At 35.0% G+C, this 23,795-nt stretch overlaps 2 protein-coding genes across 2 annotated transcripts; one reads left to right on the top strand and one right to left on the bottom strand.

The window, feature by feature from the left end:
• On the top strand, nucleotides 222-1,428 carry LOC109947895. Its single transcript, XM_020559308.1, has 2 exons — nucleotides 222-327; nucleotides 428-1,428. Exons 1-2 carry the CDS (start codon nucleotides 222-224, stop codon nucleotides 631-633), a joined length of 312 nt encoding a protein of 103 aa, XP_020414897.1. The 3' UTR covers nucleotides 634-1,428.
• On the bottom strand, nucleotides 1,839-11,925 carry LOC18782174 (protein TSS). Its single transcript, XM_007217633.2, has 24 exons — nucleotides 11,809-11,925; nucleotides 11,450-11,571; nucleotides 11,302-11,360; nucleotides 11,124-11,216; nucleotides 10,921-10,993; nucleotides 9,775-10,101; nucleotides 9,601-9,665; nucleotides 8,682-8,813; nucleotides 8,198-8,239; nucleotides 7,558-8,091; nucleotides 7,139-7,293; nucleotides 6,499-6,985; nucleotides 6,263-6,325; nucleotides 6,074-6,175; nucleotides 5,658-5,951; nucleotides 5,487-5,579; nucleotides 5,298-5,399; nucleotides 5,121-5,225; nucleotides 4,893-5,026; nucleotides 4,570-4,753; nucleotides 4,278-4,409; nucleotides 3,992-4,104; nucleotides 3,825-3,906; nucleotides 1,839-3,648 (listed from the first exon to the last, which is right to left on the bottom strand). The coding sequence occupies exons 2-24, from the start codon at nucleotides 11,517-11,519 to the stop codon at nucleotides 2,089-2,091; spliced, it is 5,001 nt and encodes a 1,666-aa protein (XP_007217695.1). The 5' UTR covers nucleotides 11,520-11,571; nucleotides 11,809-11,925; the 3' UTR covers nucleotides 1,839-2,088.

Genomic DNA, 23,795 nt, shown 5'->3' with positions numbered 1-23,795 from the left:
ACCATTTGAAGCAAGAGTTAGACTTTGCTTTCGTTTTTGTTTCCTTTTTTTCCCTTCAAAAGTCAAGGGTGAGAATGTACCACATACGCATAGCTTAACTCGACCTCTCTCTTTCCTTGCAATTGTCCATGTCATTGTCAACATAGACTTCAATGTCTGCAAACTATATATAAGAGACTTGAAGAAGTTCCCATGCATAACTCAATCTTTCTTCATTAACAATGGCAAAGCTCCTTCTGGTATCAGCCTCTACAGTAGTCTTTGTCATCCTATTGCTTGAGCTTAGGTTGGCTTACTCTTCAGCTGAACCACAAAGGCCAATAAAGGGTAAGGTTTTAACCTTACATATTGCTCTAGCTGATATATATTTTTCGTCGTTCAATTGATATTGAGTGTATCAGTCGTGTTTATATTAAATTTTGTGCAGAAACTTGGGAAGCCAATAATGCAGCTGTTAACACCGGTGGCTGCACAACAAAGAGCAAGGCCAACTTTGATAAGCAGCAATCAGATTTTGGCATGGCACCTCAACCTCCACCACACCTTTGGAGACGAATGGCTAGAGGTAGGGACGGTGATCATCCAAGAACAAAACCAAGTCCAGCACACCCTAAACCTGGCGGACGTCCTTAGTACTGTACGAGGATCATGTCTTGTCTAAGATTTGTAGTGACAGTAGGGATATCATTGGATTTCACAGCAAAACCCTTACCTGTGTATCCATTGCAATGTCTTCATTCTTGATTTCCTGCCCATATATATGTATGTAATTGTTTCGATAGTTAAATAAAATGTGTAGTGACCTCACAACGTGTCGGTCAAATAAATTTATTTGAGAATCTCTCAATAGAAGAGAATTTTACAAAACAATAAATAATTTAATTTTACATAATTCAGGCCATTGTCTTTGATCTGGGCTGCCATGTTTGTAGCTATCCCCACCCTTGTTCCCACTATTAGTATTGTTAGGGCCGATCTGATTCGGATTTCCAACCTCGCAAGCAAGGTTTTTTTTTTTTTTTTGTTTTAAAAACTAGTTTACTTTTTGTTTTGTTTTTTGTTTCTTTGACTTCTTGTTTTTTTTTCTTTTTTCCCCTCAAAAGTCTCTTTCCTCGTCATTGTCTTTGTCAACATAGGTCTTCAATGCATGCAAACTCTAAATAAGAGACTTGAAGAAGTCATCACATGCATAAGTACTCGAGCTTCTTCATTGGCAAAGCTCCTTGTGCTTGTGGTATCAGCCTCTGCACTAATATTTGTCATGGCTTTTAACTCGGATTGGAATACTCTGTGGCTGTACAAAGACTAAGGCCAATTTTGATAAGCAGCTGTCAGCTCGGATTTTACACATGGCAGCTCAACCTCCGCCCCGTCCGATACCAACAGATAAAGGTAGGGATGGTGATCATCCCCGAACAAAAGCAAGTCCAGTACCTCCTCTAGCTCCACCGGGCAGACATCCCTAGTACGAGGATCGTGTCTTGTCTAAGATTCGTAGTGACAGTAGGATATCATTGGATTGCACTGTGACAACATAGACAAAGAAGAGAGACTCTGACCTTTGTATCCATTGCATGGTCCTCATTCTTGATTTCCTGCCCATATATGTATGAAACTGTCTGTTTCCCAGGAAAAGTTAACAGTGAAGTTAACTGCCACCTTAATGACTAAACAAATTGATAACCAGTTGCCGTGGTATTACAATTGCAATCTTCTACTTTGTGCTAATTTACCTTGATTGAACCTGCTTCGTGAATGTATCTGTTGAAAAAAATTTGTTACAGAAACTAATCTGAAAGAAAAAAAAAAAAAAAAAAACTTATCACATTGATCATTAGTAAAATTCTGATATAGTGATGCCAGACACCGAACTCGAGAACGGACAACTTTTATTCATCAAAGTCTCCAAATTAGTAAATAAAACATGAACATGAGGAGAGCTGATTGACAAAAAAAAAAAAAAAAATTAAAATTCCAAGTTTCTCTCTCAAAAAAAAATGAGAAACTTTCTACATTATATATTGTTATGTGAGAGATTTGAGGACGAAAAAAACTGATGCTTCTTGGTACCCTAAGATCTGTATATATTCAATGAACAGAAGCTGAAATAGATTGCTGATTGTACAACCCAGTTACCCCACTTCTGAGCTGCCGGCTTCTCCTCCTCTTCGTGACAACTGTAAATCCTTCGGCATCCCCCCCTTCTTTTGTATTTACATCCGTTGTTTTTGGCTGCTCAGAGTCACTGGGTTCAGAAAGCAAGTCCTTCTTTCCTTCATTTCCATAGTGAATTTTAATAATCGCACTATCATTTTCTATGGCATCTGAATGGTTTTCCTGCTTACTTTCAGTTACAGGATCCTTATTCTGCTGGACAGATTTTACTATGAAGCTGAGCAATATCTGCCTTGCAAGCTCTGACTTCTCAGTCTCAGAGATGCTCTTTCTCAAAATGCCATCTCCACCTTTACTATTGGAGTTTACATCCCGTTCCTCCTGTTGAGACCTAGTAATTTCAAATGAAGGATTTGATTCACTTGCAAGTTCTACATATTCATCTATAGGATCCGCTTGCCAAACTCTCCCAGGAACAAACTCAGGAGCATGTGGATTCATGATTTTTGGAGGCCCAGAACCACCACTTTCTGTAATGTGTCTTTGAAATTTCTGAACACCTTGCCGCAAGCGGAAAGAATAATTGGTTTTATAATACAAAGGCGACCGTGGCCCACAAGGAACTCTAGCAGCTGCTGGGGGGAGTACAGGTGCTGAAAGCATTACTTGACTGGCTCTCACATCGTATACACTTGTAACAGCTGCTGGATTGAGAGGGTGAGTCGTTGCGAGTGGTCTTGGAGTGTATGGTTCCGCAGCAGCTGAAAGCTTACTTCCATTTCTTTCTCCAGACTTTTCCTCAACAATTTCAGGGGCTATAGCTTCCAACTGGGATGCACTTTCAAGACCTGTTCCATCCAACTTGTCATCTGGAATTTCTTCTACTACAGAATTTCCTATGCTTTCGTCTATTTTTAATGTCTCAGGTGGAATTTCGCATGACTTGGTTTCAGGGTTTTCCACATTTGGGTCTTCAACTTTATCCAGCAGTGCCTTTAGAACTGTACCTGGAGGTGCCAAAGCTACTTCTTTGTAAGACACAGTTTTTGAAGTCAAGTTCGTAATGACTGGAGTAGTGGGAACTTTAGAAACAGAAGTTTTGGAATTAACTGAATCCTCCCCAGCACTCAAAGTACGAACCTTTGACTGTTTCGGTTGAGATAAATCAGTCAGAAAGCTCTTAGGAGCTGCAGTCTGCGGTGGTGAAATGATGTCCCTCCAGTATTTGCCTTCTCTAAAATTAGAATATTCACTCTCTGGCCTCCTTCGACCAAACCTCCGGCCGGTAGCGGTACTCCCAAACCGGACCTTTGAACTGGCTTCTTGCCAACCTTCATCTGAAGTTGTTTCTTCAACAGTTAAGCTTGTAATTGGCAAACCATTTCCAGACATTTTTTCTTCCTCTGGTTCCTGATGAACCGATCTATCCTCAACTACTTCAGTATTACCATCTAGCAAAATCTTGTTACCCAGGTCATCATCAGCTATTACATTTTGATGTTCCTGAGATATATTATCACTCGACTGATGTACCTGAAAATAAGGAGAAATAAAGTACGGATATCAAACATGAAAGATGAGATTAAATAGATATAATATTTCAGTAACGTCACCCACTTCCATTGGATCTGGCCCAATGTCGAATTCAATGTTCTATGTCCAAATGAATAAAGACTCTAAAGGGAAAATAAAAGAAAAAACCTATCCACCTTTGCACGCCGCTGCTTCCTATGAGCATCATTTACTTTCGAATCTTGATCAGGACTAATGAAATCTAGGAGATCAGACACACTGCACAGAGCCGAAAAGGGTTAATTGCCTGGACGTATGATCATATAATTTGGAAGAAAGTAATCTGGGAATACCATATTAGTACCTAAGGTGACCTTTGCTTGCAATTAATGCATCTGGCTTTGGGGATCCATTTCGTGCTGCTTCTTGCTGCTCCAGAGATTTAGATTCAAAATATTCAAGCCATGCAGCTGCGTCCTGCTCAGGAATATATAATTCATTAATATGTCGACTTCGCAACTTCAAACTATGTCTAATATAAGCCATGGCCATTTCATTTCCTTGTAGTGAGTAACAGAGAAGGCCAGTTGCACATAATGTATCAAATAAATCCAATAAATATAGACAATAGCAAAGATTCTATAGTCAACCTGAGTACGAAGATCCTCTGGCCCAAGTTTGGCCTGAAGAATCTTAAGCGTTGTTTGCTCATGCTGCACACTGAGGGAATATGCTTCCATCAACGAAAGAGCTATGGCTATGGCATGATAGCTTGCAGCAGTCTAAAAGGTGAAAACCATGTAAGAAGTTCAGCTTACCAGAGATTATATATTCTAAGTGTTTACAGAAGAAGGTGGGCCGTACATGCAGGCATGCAGGCTCACGAGCACGAGCACAACCAGACACAGAGAGAGAGAGAGAGAGAGAGAGAGAGAGAGAGACCTGTATATGATCTGCTCCCAATAGTCTCTGATTGCATTTGAGAGCCTCGTGCAGGTATCTGAGAGCAACATGTACATTTCCCATTCCCTCTTCCATCATAGCCACGTTTATGTACGTTGCAGCAGTATTAGGGTGAGATAGTCCACATGTAAAATGAAGAAGATACAAAGCACGATTTACATACCTACCAAGAACACACAAATCAGAACCGTAAAGAAAAAGTGAACACAAAATTTACAGGAAATATGTCAGTAAAAATAAGTATGAATCACGGTTGCCAATTTCATTGAAAAGTTATACAAGAAATGATTAATTCAACTTACTTTAAAGCCAATTCAATGTATTGAAGACGATAATAGAAAACAGAAAGATCCCCATAGCTTTTCATGGTATCTGGATGATCAAGCCCAAGTTCCCTTTCATTAATAGCTAAAGCCTTCTGCTGATAAATGGTTGCCTAGACAACGACAGCGAGGTATAAGATGTACAGTATATAGAAGAACAGGATAAAAATATAAACGTGATCCATTACGGTTAAAAGAAAGAAATACCTGATTAAAATCACCAGTGTGGTAAAGAACTACTGCTAGAAGGCTGTAAGCACTCGCTGTAACTCGATGATAGGGGCCACAAACAGCTATCATCTTTGCTAGTGCCTTAAAATGGAAGAGGGAAAATCAGTATCAGAAAAGAGCTGGCACAATTTCGAATTAATATAGAGGTGTTACCTTTGTTCCAAAATTAACAGCATCCTCCAGCTTCCCTTTATCAAGAGCAATTTTGGATGACTCCAACAAATTCCGTCCATCTGCTGAAGAGCACACTACATGCTGTCAAAGAAGAATTAAAGAAATATTAGACATTTAGAATCCGCCAAAGCTGGGTTACTAAGAGAGGACTACTGAACAGAATAACACCTTACACACTGGAACCATGCTAATAATGTCGTATTTGCTGAAAGGATTTGGGAAATCCATGTCATAATCTTTCGGGGCCAACTCCAGACCAACCTGGAAAGAGAGACATGTAAAAATCATGACTCTGCTTTAATTACATATCAGTGAGGCTCTTAGTCAAAATTAAAATACCTTATGACAAAGTCCTCGGAGAATTGATAACTTCCTCAAGTGCTGAAATTCATCTTTCAGTGTCCAACTAAATCTTCTGGCCAGGAATAATCGTAACCATTGCAATTTGAGGACACCATCTTCCATCCCCGAAGCACCAAGTAGAAAATTTAGGGTCGAAGCAATTGCCGCAGGTAAGTCAGTTATGTTGTCAACACAAGCAATGACGGCTTCAAGCATGTGCTTGAAAGCTCGAGTAACCATCTCATGAATACAAAGTGACTGTATATGAGGAAGTTTCTCCGACAGTTCAACCTAAGTTGTTAAGACAACATTAGGAACAGAAAAGGAAAAAAAAACTCAAATTCACTCCAGGACAGAGACCAGTGTAAAAAGGAATGGTAGCAGTGGGAGAAAGAGACAGAGAGCTGACATACCACACGACCCAAAGAGCGCATCTTTAGTCCCCTCAAATGCATGAAGTCTGTTAGTGTACGGCCATCAACTGGTGAAAGTTCAAGGGATCCAAAGTCTGTTACCTAATGAAGTGACAGATTTAGATCATAAGCTCCGTAGAAGACACTTCTTATATGATAAGAGTAAAGTCACTGTAAACAGAACATTACCAGCTTTGGCAGGGCAACTTCATCATAATATTTGTGTGCCATCTTGATAAGCTCCTCTGCTGACTGCCAGTGTCACAACCAGCAAGCTTAAACTGTTAATATCAATGACGCGAAAAGAGTACTACAAATTGGGAAAATGTGGCAGTAAAAAGTTTTTTTTTCTTTTAAATCAATGTCACATAGTTTGCAAATAATTGCAGATTCAAACAGTTGTATTTGAAATAAGTCTAGTAAACCTTCAGATGAAGATTAGTTCCAGTTTCTTTCAGACGCAAAAAGGATTCTTCTGAAAGTAATTGTTTCAAGTCAGAATTATTGCTGATATCTCCATTGTGTAGCTCTAATGTTCTGCTGTTGCTACTTCCGCTTTCACTAGCATCAATTTCTTCCTCATCATATGGTCTTTCGCCACTTGTTTTCTTTTCCCTCTTCTTCAATAGTTTAAATTGCTTTCCTAGACCTTTCACAATTGCTTCAGCTTCATTATTGTCATCAAGACTATCAGAGTCGCTAACTACAGAGGATTCCTGCTTTTGTAAATGCTGCACCCAGCAGGAACCAAGTTCCCATCTGATAGATCTTTCAGAATTGGCAGGTTCATTCTCAAGTTTTGTCAAACTCTCTTTTATTACTCTTCGAACCAAACACCTAGAAGTTTCTAAGCTATCCAAATCAGAGGAAGCCAATGATTCAGTTTTGAACTTTTGAAGTAGAACCCTCAAGCTGTACAAAAATTTGCAATGAATCAGTGAGTATAAAGAAATAACATGCATGATACTATATGGCATGTTCCTGAGAGAGGAAGAACAGCTTCCTATGAAGCTTCAACCATACACTGCTTCCAAAACAAAATTGTTAAAAGAAAATGGTTTGAACCTGTTGACATTAAGAGAATTAGCTCCTCCATCTGGTTGATCTTCAACATCAATATCTTTAGCCTCACGGTTCCCCTTCTTTATATTACCAACAACTCTAACTGTTGCAGTGTATCCACAGTGCCTTACATTGACCACACCCAAGGAGGAAGTATCCTGCGAAAGTACTATTTTGTTTCATCTCTTCACTCTAACAACTTATATTGTACAAAAATACAGTCCTCACAATACAAAAAAAAAAAAATTTGAACTTGACCTAAACAATGACAGTATCTAGTAAGAAATTAGATCAGGAATAATAGAAATTATAATACAATGGAAAAAATAACATTCAAGGATGGTCAGTGGAGTTGCATTTCTTATTTATTGAATAGGCATAGATACAGATACATATATACCTACAGTTATAAATATACTTACATGAACAACCACACTCTCATCAGAAGTTAAACCCTTAAGTAAACACCTCTGAGCAACTTCCTTGGCGGACATACTGCATAAATGGTCGCCATTAACTTTCACTTCGGACTTCGACCATGCTTCTGTTGTATCACGTTTTACAACTATGGACAAGTCCCCAACACGATCCTCAAAAAGAACACAGCCTTGAGAACAATTCGCTGTCTCCTTTGCATTCATACTGGAGCCTATTAAAGCACGTATTGCTGAAGCAGCTTTAAAGACTGAGACATCAATAAATTTGCTATGAAGCAAAAATGCCTTCCGGTCTCGGACTACCCTCTCCTCCTCAGTTTTGCAAGGAAGGCAAGCTAATATTGCGAAATCTGTAGCCCAGGGTCGAAGATCATATTCACCATTTCTTCCCTGGCCTCCACCGTTTCCACCCCAATTTTCATCTTCAGTTGGTAGGGGTGGAAAATCTGATGGAGACTCAGCAATTGATGGAGGCACAAGCCATGTATTTGCTCGAAAACCATATGGAAGATCACCAAACTAAATAAAAGAGGAAAAAGGGAAACAAAACACTCATTAAAGGAGGAAATAACTCAAATATTACTCATTTCGATTAAAGTACATAGACATTAAAATTATGTCTAACCTTGTTATGATCAACAAAAGCTTTTGTTAAGGATTCATATGCCTGCAATTACCAGACCATATCTAGTTAAACAGATAAGTTTGTAACACAGTAAAAGGTCGGCTAAAAGAAATCAAAGCGTACATAAATGCTGATGGAAATAATTCCAAAGATCTTCTAAGAACAAAAAAATATATATATATATCAAGAACAGAAAATTAACATTAGGAAGTTTCAGAAATGCACGCAAGAAGTATCCATCTGAACTATTGCATGCACCTTGGAAGTAGATTTACTGATTCAAAAGTGAGGAAGGAGGAGAAAATCATATCTAGCTTCCTGAATCTCACTACATTTTTTGTGTGATAGGATTAGATTGAGCCAAATCCAAAATCACCAGAAGTATATATGTAACATATGTTGCTAGCCGTTATAATCATTTTTCCTTGGGCTGACGGACGCTATGGATTTATAATTAAGGTATAACAGAAGTACAAGTACTCACATTCGCAAAAGCTCTGCTGAGCTGTTGCAGAAGATCCACCAATGAGTGGCTTTGTAAAAACTGTTTCCCCAAAGTGTAGAACCCTTTGACAGATGCAACCACTTGTATTTGCTTCCCATTGCAAATCTTAATCTGCATGGAATGACCACATTTTCAGAGAGGGCAAAGGTTGTCAAAACAATATCGTATGAACAAGAAAATGATAAAAGAAAAACAACAGCGATAGTAATATACAAACTACTCAAACATAAAGATAGATGTAGATCCCGAACCTTTACATTTACAAATTATTCATTTATCTGCATTTCGCAACATTTACACCATTATAAATGGATGATGTTTAGGTAAGAAAAAATTCATGCGTATAACAAATTTCTTTTTCTTATCAATTGTCACAGAGAAAATGATAAATAGATCCTCATTATTTTAAAATAATTTTCTTCCCACTAATCTTCTGTCACACGTACCTCAAACTGTCTTTTCCTACTGTAATTCCTACTGTAATCTCATAACACTTTACACGTGTTTTTGGGCCCCACCAAGTTAATGTCACTGATGCCTAACTTTTCAAGTTCCTTTTTTTCATAATTATGTCACAATAATACTTGTTCCACTCACTCATCTATCAATGATTTATCGAAATTATTACACAACGTATATAATAATAATAAAATCATGTAAAATATTTCAAAATCTTTAACCACCCAAAAGAGATTCACTTTCGCACTTGGTTATCGAAATTACTACAATGTGAAAGGCATTATACCCGTGTTTGACCGCCCATGTTTAGTATAGTAGTAAATACGTACAACTTTCACGTGCCTAAAATATTTTATTTATGTTACATTATAGGCCTGTGAAGGTCGTACAATTTTTTACTTTTTTTTTAACTTTTAACGAAATAGAAAAAAATATATACCTGAATTTGAAAATAGTCACCGTCGCGCCTCTCGTGTCCATCGTCAGCGTCCAATCTCCTCAAATCTACAGAATATTAGATTAGTGAAAAAAAAACGAAAGGTGAATATTTTTCCACGTTTTCTCGGGAACCAAACAGAGAACTCAGAAAATGAGTTGAAAAAAGAAGACTCACGGAGGATGGGAGGGGAGAGATGAGAAAAAGAGAAGAACTCGTAGAAGTCGGAGAGCTTCGGCGTCGGATGAATGGCTACCATCCCGAGGCTCTCCGAGATAGCCGAAACGGACGGTTCGGATCGCGCTGAAGTCGCACGTGCACTTCCCCCACCGGACGGCGAAGGTGGCCTGGAGCTCCTGGTGTCAACCCTACCGCCGTTCTTCTTGGACTTCGAGTCCGGGTTAGAGGCGGACCGTTTGGGCTTGGCGAATCGGGTGGTGCAGGCTACCAGGTCCAGCAGCCGCCGCACGTGGGCCTCGGATTGGGCTTTATCGGTGTAGTCCTCTGAAAAAGTTTAAACACTGTTATCACATGATGAAATTTGGTGAAAATGTACCTATCTGCTAAATTTGGAAACAAAACAAAAAGGTTTCATATTCTTTGCCTTTTCCTTTTTTTTTTTTTGTTGTCTTGTTGATACAAAGAAATTGAATCATAACAAAAAATATATAAAGTAAAATTTTAAATTACTAAATTATACAGAGAATGATTTGCAAAAGAATAAAGCAACTAATTAGACCATAAATTAGAACAAAAAATATATAAAGTAAAATCTAAATTATACTTAGAATGATTCAAACTCAGGTGCAAAAGAATAAAGCAACTAATTAGACCATAATTAGAACAAAAACGTATAAAGTAATATATTAAATTACTAAACTATACATAGAATGATTCGAACTTGAATGCAAAAGAATAAAGCAATTAATTAGACCATAAATTAGAACAAAATTGTATAAAGTAATATATATTAAATTACTAAACTATACATAGAATGATTCGAACTCGAGTGCAAAAGAGGGCAACTAGACTAATCTAAATCCGCAAGAGTTAAAACTCTTTTCATAAATTTTTTTTACCAGTGCGATTATAATAATCTAGCATGCAAAGGTCCAATTAACTTTGTTTAGTGGGAGGAAGGATCATGCTAAACTATCGTACACGTTGTCTTTGTGTGACAATTAACTTTTTGGCTTTTCTGATATTTAAAACACTTAACCCAAAATAGTAATTGACTTAAAATAATAGAAAGCCAAAATGGCACCAAGATGGTTGTTGCCAGTCTGGTTGATGCTGAATTACAAGACTGCCGATTTCACCTACCTTCAACCATTTTCAGAAGACAGGGTTTCAGACTAACAACCTCAACCCTATCATTCAATCTCTGCCCCTTGACCTGAAAATGCCAAAACAAAAAACAAAAAAAAATCAATTTTGAATTTTCAAATTGGATTAAAATAAACTCAGTGCCATAAACAAAGTTCTTGGAAAGGGAAATTAAATAATCAAGTTTGAGAAAGGCTTACTTCATGAGACAAAGAAAAGTTTGTGAGATGGCATGTCTCTACATTCACAGCCAGTAGCCTTCTTACATCAAGTATCTTGTCAGTGGAGATACCCTTCATAAAATAAAAGTCATCAATTTAGCCAAAGAAATCTTTTGCAAAAAACAAATGAAATTTTGAAAGAAAAAAAAATCAGCACCTTCAGAATGACTTGTGTGTCATAAGGGGTAGTGACAGTGATGTCAAGAACACTGGGAACTGCCAATACAAGAGATGAGAGTACAAGTTCAAAACCAGATTTTTAATTTAGTAGGGAAATTTCAGAAAACTGGGGAAATAAATTTTACCCTTCTCTTCTTTCTTCTTCTTGTCAGACTTGGCCTTGTTGTTCTTGCCTCTACCTGACTTTGGGGCCATTGGATTGGATTGGAGTAGATTGGATTGTATTCTCCTCTTGCTTCAGTGAATGCTATGTGTATTTGAAAAGAATTTGAGAAACCCAGTTGAGAAATTACTTAAACACCACTCAAAATCGACCAGAATTAGTGGAACACTGAACAAAATACTGATGAACATGCAGAAACAGAAGAGGAAGAGGAGCATGAAAAAAGAAAAGGGTCCAAGAGACTTTAGAAAGAGAGTGAGGGGAAGTAAACAATACTTTTTTTGTGAAACGTCTATCAGAAAAGATAGGATAGGGCTTTACCTCCTTTTGGATTTGTGAGCAATTGTGGCCTCTCCTTCTGGCTAAAAAACCTGATATTGCACTCTCTCTCTCTCTCTCTCTCCCCCCCTCTTTCTCTCTCTCTCTCTCTCTCTCTCTCTATCTGTGAGAGAGATGAATGGGTTTGCCTTATGAAGAGCAGAGGAGGCCCATGACATGCACTATGACAAAAACAGAACTGGTGGTGCGAAAGTGACCGTTGAGTTCGTGCCACGTGGCACACGATGGTGAGGCCGTTCAAATTTTGTTTTATCACGTGTTGGGGCCTTAGATTTTCCCACCGGTTAGGGGGTAATTATGGGCTGTTGATTGTTGGCACTTTGAGCAAATTCAGAGAATCTCTTGGTCTGTTTCGTTATAGAACCAAATTGTGTCACATTTTTCATGGTTATTAGTGCTTGTATTTAGTCACAGCTACAGTGTAGAGCAAGGTTGTTTTTTTTCAAACCCACATTCCTTTTCGGTAGGATTCTCTTTTTTGTCCATCTTCTTTTGGTAGAATCAAGCTATGAATTTCAGTGATTTTCAATTATTGATGCATATGAGTCTAATTCACACGTTTAAAATGGAAATATGCACATACCTCTCCTCTAATAGTCATTAGTTTTGATTTTTTCAGCTAAGTGGACTTCTATTCTAAATACGTCGCCTCATTTAATTATCATTTAATGGCTAAAATACTCATAATATACATTATTCAAAAACAAAAAAATAAATCAAAATAATATATCCGTTGATGTTCCCTCTTTTAAATTACGTTCTTGATATTTCGGGATAAGGTCATTATTTGTCTCTTTTTTAAAATTGTTTTTTATCTAATCAATGGCTTATGCAAGGGTATCTGAGTTTTCTGTGAAAGATTCATATATGAAGAGTATACAGGAGAACTTGGCCACTGCCCATCAGAATCAATATAAAATGCCAGTTATGATTATAAATAAAAATTGTGGTTAAGTTGTAATTCTGTGAAATTTTAATGAAGTTTTGGTTGTAGCTAGTTTTTTCAATTATGAAAGGTATTTGACAATTGAAGGACTTAATCTCTTTTATTTCTTTCTATTTTAAATTTATTAGAATTCGGAATCACATAGCCTTAAAACAAAAACAAAACAAAAAAAGAAAGGAATTTATTTGGGAAGATAGTTCCAACTTTTAAGCCTTCTTTTAACAAAAAATGTGGGGCGTTAGTTCTGTTGGAAGATATTTAAACGAAGTGGCATGTAAAGTCAACGGATTCTAATTGAGAAAATTCAAATTGAGGAACCGAATCCTTTTCTCCGAGACTAACAACCTTTGAGGCATTGAGTCACATATAATATATATCCCTTTCAAATAGCTTAAACAAAAAATTTAGTTTGACACATATTTTACCATTTGAGACGAAATTAAAAAAATTTATTGCAAATAAAAACTTTATGGAAAGAGTTATTAATCGGAGAGTGATAATGTTAAGATTAATATATAGAGAGCCTTACTTTTTTTCCTCTTAAAAAAATATTTCTTTCTTTCTATTAAAAGATGGTATTGATGTCCAAAATAATGGATTCAACTTAAGCGAGCTGCCTTCGGCCTCAAGTGTCCTTGGGGACCTGCAAGGTGTGAGAGGATCAGTGAGGGGAATGATATTGGTGGTATAAATCATGTTATCTATAAGTTAGGAATATAAATTAAAAGACTGTTTATAAGTTATATAAAAAGATGCTCTTACAAGTACAAGTTGCGTATTTCACTTTCTATCTTTCCAATCATCCCCTCCCCCCACCAACCATGCATGGCATTGCCAGCAGCACATCCCAGTATTACCGTCGCTGACTCTGTCATGGGTCCATCCATGACTGAACTTTTCTCAATTATTATTATTGTTATTTGGAAAAACAAGGATGGATATAAAGTGAGGTTAAAATAATGGGAAATAATAAAGAAACTTTTGAGTGAGGAGATGCGTACCGTGTGTTGCGCAATTCTACAAAAGATGATACCCATCTTTCTCTTTCTAGATTTACCGACAATTCTAGCAACCTAATTGCATTAGGAAAAAAAAAAAGAAAAGAAAGAGTACATATGAACCTGCAATATTAATGAAACCGACCCACATTTACTTATATGGATTATTAATATATGTGTGTATTGTATTATGACTGAACGAGCTTGACATAATAATTTTTTCTTTTTAGAAATGACAGATTAGTGTTTAACGAGAGAATTTATCTGACTGAATAACTCTATGTGTTGAAGAAACAACACCATATATGACTTTATGCAAAATAGGATTACATTCCTTTTTTGTATTTTCTCATGTAGATTTATTATTATTATTATTATTATTATTTGTAAAGTATCTAGTTGTTTCTATTATGCCCCTTGAAGTATAAATTAATTTGTAGGACAATAATTACGAGATTTTATTATGATTTTAATATAGGGATATACATAGGTTAATAAATCCCATAATTTTAGGACAATTTATTATTTTGGAGATACAACAAAATAAATTTTTTAATTTTTGTTCATCTTATGGAGAAATTGAAAAAACCTACCTCTAACCATGCTCCCTATCCAGCTACAAAAATAGGGAAATCTCTGGGAACGCCTACATCTGAGGAGAGATAAATGACTCATAATAACTCCTTATAATTAAATAATACTATATTTTATTATTATTTAAAATATTTATTTAATGATGTCTTTAATTTTATCATTTTTTTCTGCATTATATTGTTGCAAAACACAAACATTTTTCTTTTATTCAATTCTTTTTGCTGTAAGTGCTTTGCAAAGCACGATCACTTTTTCTTTTCTTTTTTTTATAAAATTCTTTTCGCTATAGATATTTTGCAACACACAAACACCTTTTTTTTTTATAAAAAAAATCTCTTTCCCCCTTAGGTATTTTGCAAAACACAAACACTTTTATTTTCATAATTCTTTTCATATGATTTCTTGTTTTGATAACCAATTCTTTCAAAGCAGAAAACCATAGAATATCAAAATTGAATAACAATTAAACTTACAATTATTTGGCAATATTCTTATTTGAATATGAAAATTTTATTATAAAATCAGGAATTAAATTAAAAAAGAAGTAAAGCATTTATGACAATTAGAAGTAATTCGCCAAATTAGGGAGTATGGTATTTTTTTAGAGAGCTGCTAAAATAGCTTTTTTGTGTTTGTAGCTAAATTTTTGCTAAGAAATATGGAGTTTGATTGTGGATGCTTAGAGCATCTATAATGGGCTCCCTAAACCACCTCTTTAGCCAAATTTTAGGAGGAATTGAAAAAATACAACTCCAACAATACTCCATATACACCCACCTCCTAAAATAGGGAAACTTCTAGGAGCTCCCAAATCTAAGAAGAGAGAAAAGACTCTTAGTGGCTCCCTATAATTTAATGATGTTTTGTTTTATGTATATTTTAAAAAATTTTAATTAATGCTAATTATTTTTTTTTATTTTTTTTATAGAGATAGACCAATTATATTGAATTATAAAATAATTATAGTATTTATAATTCTCTAAATTAGAGAATATGATTAGAGTTTAAATTCTATAAAGAATTTTTAAAATAATTTTTATGTATTTTTAGTTAAATTTTAATGAAAAAATAAAAAAACACGATTGTAAATAGACTAGTTTAATATCAATTTACTTCGAAAGCGGTCGGAGCAGCTAAAAAAAACAAGTTTTGAATCAAAAGGTTTGAATTCAAAAAGTAAAATTAATGGCTAGCATGCATGATTGGAGTAGCCACCTCTCAACCACACATATGTGGTGTGGTTTATTTATTTTTCTGGGGTGATTCAAATTTGGGATTTCTAATACCACGGTTAATATGAACATCCAACCAAAACGGATTGGCAATAACTAGGAAGGCCCAAATTTTTAATTTTTCTTCACACTCTCAACATTTACTTGGTTACTTAAAAATGCTTAATAAGAGCATTCACAATGATACTCTCTATTTCTTAGCTAAAATTTAGCTAAAAATATAAGAAAGCTATTTTAAGAGCTCTCTAAAAAATTTCAACTTTAACCATATTCCCTAATTTGGATAGTCATAAATGCTATAACTTTTTTTTATTGGTCCATCTCTATTAAAAAATAAAATTAAAAAATAGTTAGCATTAATAAAGGTTGAAAATACTCATTAAATTATAGAGAGCCATTAGAAGTGCTTTCTCTCTCCTCAGATTTAGGAGCTCCTAGAGGACTCCTTATTTTAGGAGGTGGATAGGGAGCATGGTTGGAGTTGCTTTTTTACAATTCCTCCCTAAAATTTTTCTAAGGAGGTAGTTTAGAGAGCCAATTGTGGATGCTAGTGTGAACGTTTTTATCAAAATTTTCTCTCAAACGCTCTCCACTTCTCTGCCTCTCAAATTATAGCTGCCGCTCCTATCATAGGGGAGAGGGAAGGAAGGTCATTGCCTTTCCTCCCTTGTCCTTTCTTCGCCTTCTCTATCTTCTCTCCTCCCCTTTCTCACTCTTTTCTCTGGCCTTCTGTTTGGTTTTTTGGTTGAGTTTGTGGTTATTTTTGACCCTTGGAGGGTTTGATTGTGCTTTCTGCCCTACTTTCTTATTGCCCCGGATCTCCTTAAATCTCTCTCACCTTATGATGCCCCTTTATTTTGTGGCTTTATCTTAGTGTTGTTTGGGGTTCTTTTTGCAAATCTGTGGGGTTTGTGTGTTTTTTTTGTAGGTTCCTGTGTGGCTGCTGTTTTCCCCTCAACTTGGGCTTCGACGGTAGTGTTCTTGTTTTCGTGGTGGCGACGGCGGCAACTCTACTTTCTGTCATCTCGATTGGTTTTGCAGTTTTTTGTTGTTGTAATAATTACATCTCTTTTATGAGTTGGGTATTTTGTTTGTAGTTGAGTCTCTACTTGTATTTTTACTTGTGAGAGTTTAAAAGTTGAGTTGTATTGATAGTTTTGGGCGCTGCGGTCCATGTCTAATTTGTTTCGGCTTGTGGCTTTTTCGAAATTTATATGGCTTTATGCCACTAATAACCTTACGTGGTTATTGTGCTTCCACATTTGTATCAACTATTTTGGGTAGTTTATGCCAGTGTGGCTTGTGCCTAAGTTATGAAGTACTTAATCTAAGTGCATTTAAGATGTCTATAGTTGAAAAATGCTATAAAAAAAATTTGTTTGAAATATTTCAAAGGAATATGAAGAAAATATATAGATCGGCCTTTCGATTTGCTTAAGTGTTTTTGAGCTATATGGAAATTAGTGGCTTTTTCTTATAATAAGAGAAGGATATGTTTAATTATCATTACATAATTTCTTAATTTAAAAAGAAACTGTCCTCACATGCAGAGAAAATGAATGTATTCTTTGTTTTTCTTTTAGAAGAATATGTATTGTTTATTTTTTTTTATCAAATGGAACAATTTCATTAGCAACTCGCAAACAAACGTACAACCAATTTAAATCGACAATGGGAGGAGTCATAGAGTGGCTTCATTAAAATCTTGCCATAAAAATCCCTCAAATGGAATTATTCAGTTAAGAAAAAACAGTACCACAACTCATCCCAAAAGCAATTACCAAAATGAAGATTTCCATTTCATGATCTAATTTTGGCTGTCTTAGAGCATCTGCAATGGTTGCTCAACCGTTAATTTCAGTTGAGTTCAATAGTTCAATTTATTGAACTTTTTTGGCAGCTATTGAACTGAACTTCAGTTTCACTTGCAGCAGTGCAATTCAATAGCTTACAAATTTAAAATTATATATATTTTAAATGATTGAATAAAACAAAATGAATAAAGTTAATTACGATAAGAATTATACAATCTAAATGGTTTCAAAGAGACCAATTTTGAACATATATATAATAAATTAATAACAAATTTTCTATTGAAAAATAAAATTTCAACATAAACAATTTTTTTTTTTGCGGGTGTAGGAAGTTGTGGGAGAGTTGTTTTCTACATATGTATTTATAGGTAAATAACTAGCCGTTTGAAAAGGGAACTAGTCATTTGTGTTTTTGGAAAGTGAAATAAGTTAGCAATGGCTAGTATATAAAGTTGGCAATGGCTAGTATATATAATTAGCTATCCTTTTTTTTTAAAAGTGAAACAAATCGGTAATGTCTAGTATATACTAGATGCAGTGGCGAACTCAGACTTTTTCTCATCTGGGGGCATAAAAAACAATTTCATAACTAACTCCTACAAAGTCTAGGTTTTCATAGCAATACAATATATATTATAACACATAATCTATTTCAATAAATTTTTAATATATGATTTTGGGCCAAAATCTAATGCTTTATATATTGGACCATATGTTTATTAAGTCTCGGGCCTTGATATTTTCAATATAGAAGAGGTTTTGGGCTAAAACCTTGAAGACTTTACTTATTTAGGGTGCTAAGTGGGGATTTTGCATGCAAAATATTAGCTAAGTGTCTAATTTTTATTGACAAAGTGTTTGGCTAGATAGGTGAAGAAACCACCTAAGTGTGGGTAGTTGCCCACAGTAGGCATGTATTGGGTCCGCCAGTGACTAGATGTTTGTTTTTTTCAACAGTGAAATAAATTAGTTGCCTTAAAAAAAATAAAAATAAAAATAACGGCTAGTTTACACTAATTAAATGTAATGGAAAAATTAAAAAGTAAAAAATAATGTTGTCCATGTGTCAATAAGAGAGAGGCTGTAGAGTTATTATGGTGGGCCAACTTATTGAAATGAATTTTATTTCATAGTTCATTTTATTGACCTCTAAAAAGAACTATTGATCTCTGAAATGAAATATTGATCTCGAAAATGAATTAAACTTTATCCCAGCAAATAAAAAGTTCAATTTATTAAAATAAAATTGCAGTGATAAAGTTCAATTTATTGAAATAAAATTGAAATGACATTGACCAGTGCAGATACTCTTATGATAAATTACTGTTAATTAATTGCAGCCTGTCAATTATATCTTAATGGATTGAGGACAAAGAAATAATTTTAACCACCAACTACAAAAAGATTTAAGGCAAAAAGCAAAAGTACAAGATGGTTGCAATAAAATTAGCCTTTGGATGCATCAAAAGTAAAATTTCTCGGTACATTTATTGAGCCTTCAAAGAGGGTTATGAAAACCAATCCATCAACCTACCCAATTTTTTTTCACAAACGATATGATATTTATAAGACACTTTTAAAACGGACTAATAATTAAATGATGATATATACCATTAGACCGAAAATTAGTTTTTTTTTTTGTGCTGCCATTCTTTTTTTTCTCATTAATTTTGCATTTCTTATTTTAATCTGTACATGGAAACAATGGAAAGGCCAGCCTGCAACGTGAAATTTCTCTTACTTATGATTTATTTATTTTATTTTTATGTCCCCTTACGTATGATATAGATGAATTAATTTAGTTCTTTTTTGGAATAGAAATTAAGTCACCATCTAGGAATTAAACCGGACAACTGCAGCCGTACGTCTTCTCTCCCAACTTGGCTTCAAATAGAATATATATATATATATATATATATAGTGTCAACATTAATTACTTGTGTACCTTGGCATGCCCTATTTTAGAAAAGAAAATACTTGCTTATTTTTAATGAAGTAAGAACTTTGACTTTCTTATCGATTACAGTTTGACAGCTGTGTAGAATTATTCCTTTTATGAATTATTTTTGTGCAGTTTAACCCTTTCCTCACCATAGTGAACCTTTGTGCACTTATCCTTATCTATTCTAAAGGACTATTAAAGCATAACGAGGTTGGTTGAGTTGATAAGGATCGTTCTCTTCTCAATCAAGGTCTAAATTTAAATTCCACCGCCGACAATCTCTCTTAGGATGGGGTGGCCTTCCCTCTCCCTAAATTCTTTTTCACAAAAAAAACAAAACAAAAAAAAAAAAAAAAAAAGCATAGAACTTCTTAGATATTACCCTAACTCAATATTAATTTCATGCCCTAAAAAAATTCGCTTATGTCAAATTATGATTTATGAGAAGAAAGAATGTATCCTTATCGAAAAGTGACAAGCAGTATCATTTTAGAAATCACAACATTTAACCATTTTCCTTAAAAACAACGAGGTACAAAAATCTTCAATTTTTGCCAGTGGCCTGATCACTTTGTCCCCCATTAAGTGAGCTCATCCAAAAAAACGTGCTCTTTAGGTGCACAAAGGAAAAACAATATATTGAAGTTATTGTCCTCCTGCAATTCCAGGCTGTTGTGCAAGCCTCGCCAAACCCTGCAGAAAAAAGGCACACTTCACCTCTCCTGTCATGTCATGTATTGTATGGGATCATCAACAACCACATGTATGTGGGGGAATTTATAACATATGTTTCCTTCTGCCTTGGGCCAACTTGTTGAGTATATATTCAACAAAATAGTTTTTAAAAGAAATTGTCTATAAATTTATACTCGAATTTTATTTTAATATTTCAAATTTTGTATTTCTTTAGTTTAGTCATTTCGTTAATTTGACGAGTCAAAGTGTCAATTTGAATACAATTATCCTCTAAAAATCAACAAAAGAATATTACGAAAAAATTAAATTGGAACATGTGCGAGAGTTGAATAATCAAAATAATTACGAAACTAATTTAAATAGTGAAATGAAACTCTAGTATAAATTCAGGAACCATTACTTATAAAATCTCTTGAACATTCTTCCATTACTTACACATCTAGAGGAACCAAAATCCTAACTAAGCAAGTACTCACTAACACTCCCTCAAGTTGGAGCAAAGATATTTCGCACTCCCAACTTGACAAAAGAGTCATAGAACATCATACTCTACATTGACCAATCAAACAACTGTAAAGAAGACTTTGTCATAAACCACAAGTGAAACAACTGACAAACCCAAACAAATAGGGCACATAGAATAACACATAAAAGTAGAACACAGAAACCCTGTGAGCACTGCAGATAAGGCAGAACACAAAAACCTTGTGAGCACGACAGTAGGTAAGGTAGAACATAGAAACCTTGTGAGCACGGCAGAGGTAAGGCAGAACACAGAAACCCTGTGAGCACGGCAGTAGGTAAGGTAGAACACAGAAACCTTGTGAGCACGGTAATAAGTAAGGCAGAACATAAAAACCCTGTGAGCACGACAGTAGGTAAGGTAGAACACATAAGCAAGTGAAGAAATAAAGGCATCAACATTTGGTATGATGATGGATGGCGGGGTGGTGGCATCGACGACAATAGAAAGGTAGGTGGCGGCAACGGTAGCAAGGTAGATGACGGTGGCGGGCTAGGATTATAGGCTAGGTGTATAGTGCAGTGGAAATATGTAGTGTTTACAATTAGGTTTTTTTTATGTTATAGAGATGGATCAAAACACACAAACATCATTGGCAATGTAAAGCCAAACAAACAAAGGCAACAGCAACGACGACGACATCGTCTATGGCAACAGCAACAGAAAACGGTAATGACAAATTCTTTCACATCAATTTTAGCTTATTCATGCATACACAACTTCTCTTCACTCCCCCTCTTCCCCCTAAAGAGAAGGGGTCGTTGGAGCCAAGAAATAAACAATTTCTTCGTGGGAATACGTTAAGGTAATGGGGCAAGCAACACATTAGAGAGAGATAAGATATAGGAAATAGAAACATATCCATTTTCACTCCCCCCTCCCCCCTTGAAGATGAGGGGAGGAGAGCACTTAAATTGCAAGAAGAATGCAAGCACAGGTCACAAGAGAACTTGGCTCTAATACTATGTCAAACAAAGTAGCGCAAATATTCAGTTATGCTCCGAATTGCTCATATTATTATTCTTCTTCAATATGAATGTATTTATACAAGTACAAATATATGTTAACCCTAAATAAAATGAGAAATATATCTAAATTACAATAGGAAATAAATCTCTATTACAATATGACTAAATAATAATTGGTAAGTAACCAAAATTCTAACTAAATAAGGAATCAAAATCCTAACTAAGTAAGGACTCGCCAACAAATATAAATTCAGGATCCATTACTTATAAAATCCCTTGAACAAAAAGTACGAATAATGATATGGCCCCTCCCAACTGGAATCCTAAAATAATTGGCACCAAAAATTTGGAAGGTTAATTGAAAAAGAAAAAAAAAAATTTGTGTTAAAGAAGAGTAGAAATTTAATTGTTCTTTTTGAAGTTGCATATTTTATTTTGATATAAGTGATATTAAAAAAGAGAAAATCGAACTAAACTTTAGGCGAAAATGTAAATGCTCTTAAATGCTTAAACTACAGGTCTTTGTCTTTGACGTTGCATTTGATAGAAACACATCTTGCCAACTTGGGAGAGGGCATAAATAGAGGTGGGATTGGATTATTGTGAGACTTTTAGAGGTGGACCAATGGACCAATAAGTCAAAACATTTGTCAACTACTTTCTCCTTGCATGGTCAATGTAAATGATTTCTAAGGCAAAATTGGAGCTTCCTTCGTTTTTTCTTGTTTGTTCATTTTTTTCATTTTTTCGATCTGTGTTTCATTCTAAGCAAGGCCTGCACAAGTGTATTTGTATATTAATAGGGTCAAATGCATACACAGTTATTCGGAGAAATATTTAAATCCAAAACGATATCCATCCAGGAAGGAATGCCAAAATAATTCTCTAACTTACTTGATAAATCAAGTACTCAAGGGCAGCTTACTAAATTTATTATTAACTTTTCATAACTATTTTGATCGATTTATTCTATTTTATATATCATGTTCTATCTGCCAAAATGTCTCTGTATATGAAACTGTTTTTTTATTATTTATTATTTATTTTGGTAGATGAAGTTTTTATATTAGTTCCCATGGGAGAGGAAGAGAGAGAGAGAGAGAGCAGCTTATGCAAGTACATGAACAAAATCAAGATTTGGCTCATGTCAACAACCTCTAGCCTTATTAAAAATGGTATTGATTTGCATACCAGTAGTCTTAAGTTCGAACTTCCATAACACCTAGATATTGTTAGGGCCGTCCCCGAGATTTTGAGGCCCTATACTAAACTAAAATTGGGGTTTCACATAATCTAATACAAAAATACTTATAACTAAAAGGGTTTAGGTAGATGAAGTTTATTAAACAAAATCAAGTTTTGTTTATTATTTATTATTTATTTTGGTAGATGAAGTTTTTATATTAGTTCCTATGGGAGAGGAAGAGAGAGAGAGAGAGAGAGAGAGAGAGAGAGCAGCTTATGCAAGTACATGAACAAAATCAAGTTTTGGCTCATGTCAACAACCTCTAGCCTTATTAAAAAAGGTATTGATTTGCAGACCAGTAGTCTTAAGTTCGAACTTCCATAACACCTAGATAGTGTTAGGGCCGTCCCCGAGATTTTGAGGGCCCTATACTAAACTTAAATTGGGGTTTCACATAATCTAATACAAAAATACTTATAACTAAAAGTCACATCAATAAACATGTAATGACAAAAATATACCTTGCTATCCAAAAATCATTCACATTGTATTTATTATCTTTATTTGAAGAATTAAAACTATTATAAGAGTTTTTTCCCCAAAAGGAAAAAAACACAAAATCATCAATCAAATGTTCATAATCAAGTTTTTCTAGAGGTTCACTTCCAATTGAAGTCAAAGCTAGTCCGTGGGTAAAATGACTTCAGTGATACTTGAACATGGGCCCTTCTATTAACGGGTATGCGCTACAAAGCCAACTCTACCCCACACACTTTTGTGATAATATATAGCACGCTAAAGTATATATACCATTTCTATTATATATATATAATATAAAGAAATTTTTTTCAGAGGCCCTAAAAAATCAGAGGCCTGTGCGATGGCGCCACTTGCACCATCCTAGGGCCATCCCTGGATAGTTTGTATGTGAGAAACTCCCTATCTCTCTTGTAGTTTAGACCATTGCTTGTATTAAAAAAAATTTTTTTAAAAAAAAAAACCTTTCTTGTTCCATATAAGATTTTTTAGGACCATAAGATAAATAGGGCATAAATTCAAGGTGTAGGCCT

Source organism: Prunus persica, chromosome G3, assembly GCF_000346465.2.
Source record: "Prunus persica cultivar Lovell chromosome G3, Prunus_persica_NCBIv2, whole genome shotgun sequence".
In the NCBI taxonomy this organism is placed as follows: Eukaryota; Viridiplantae; Streptophyta; class Magnoliopsida; order Rosales; family Rosaceae; genus Prunus; species Prunus persica.
This window is presented reverse-complemented; position numbering and strand designations above follow the sequence as displayed.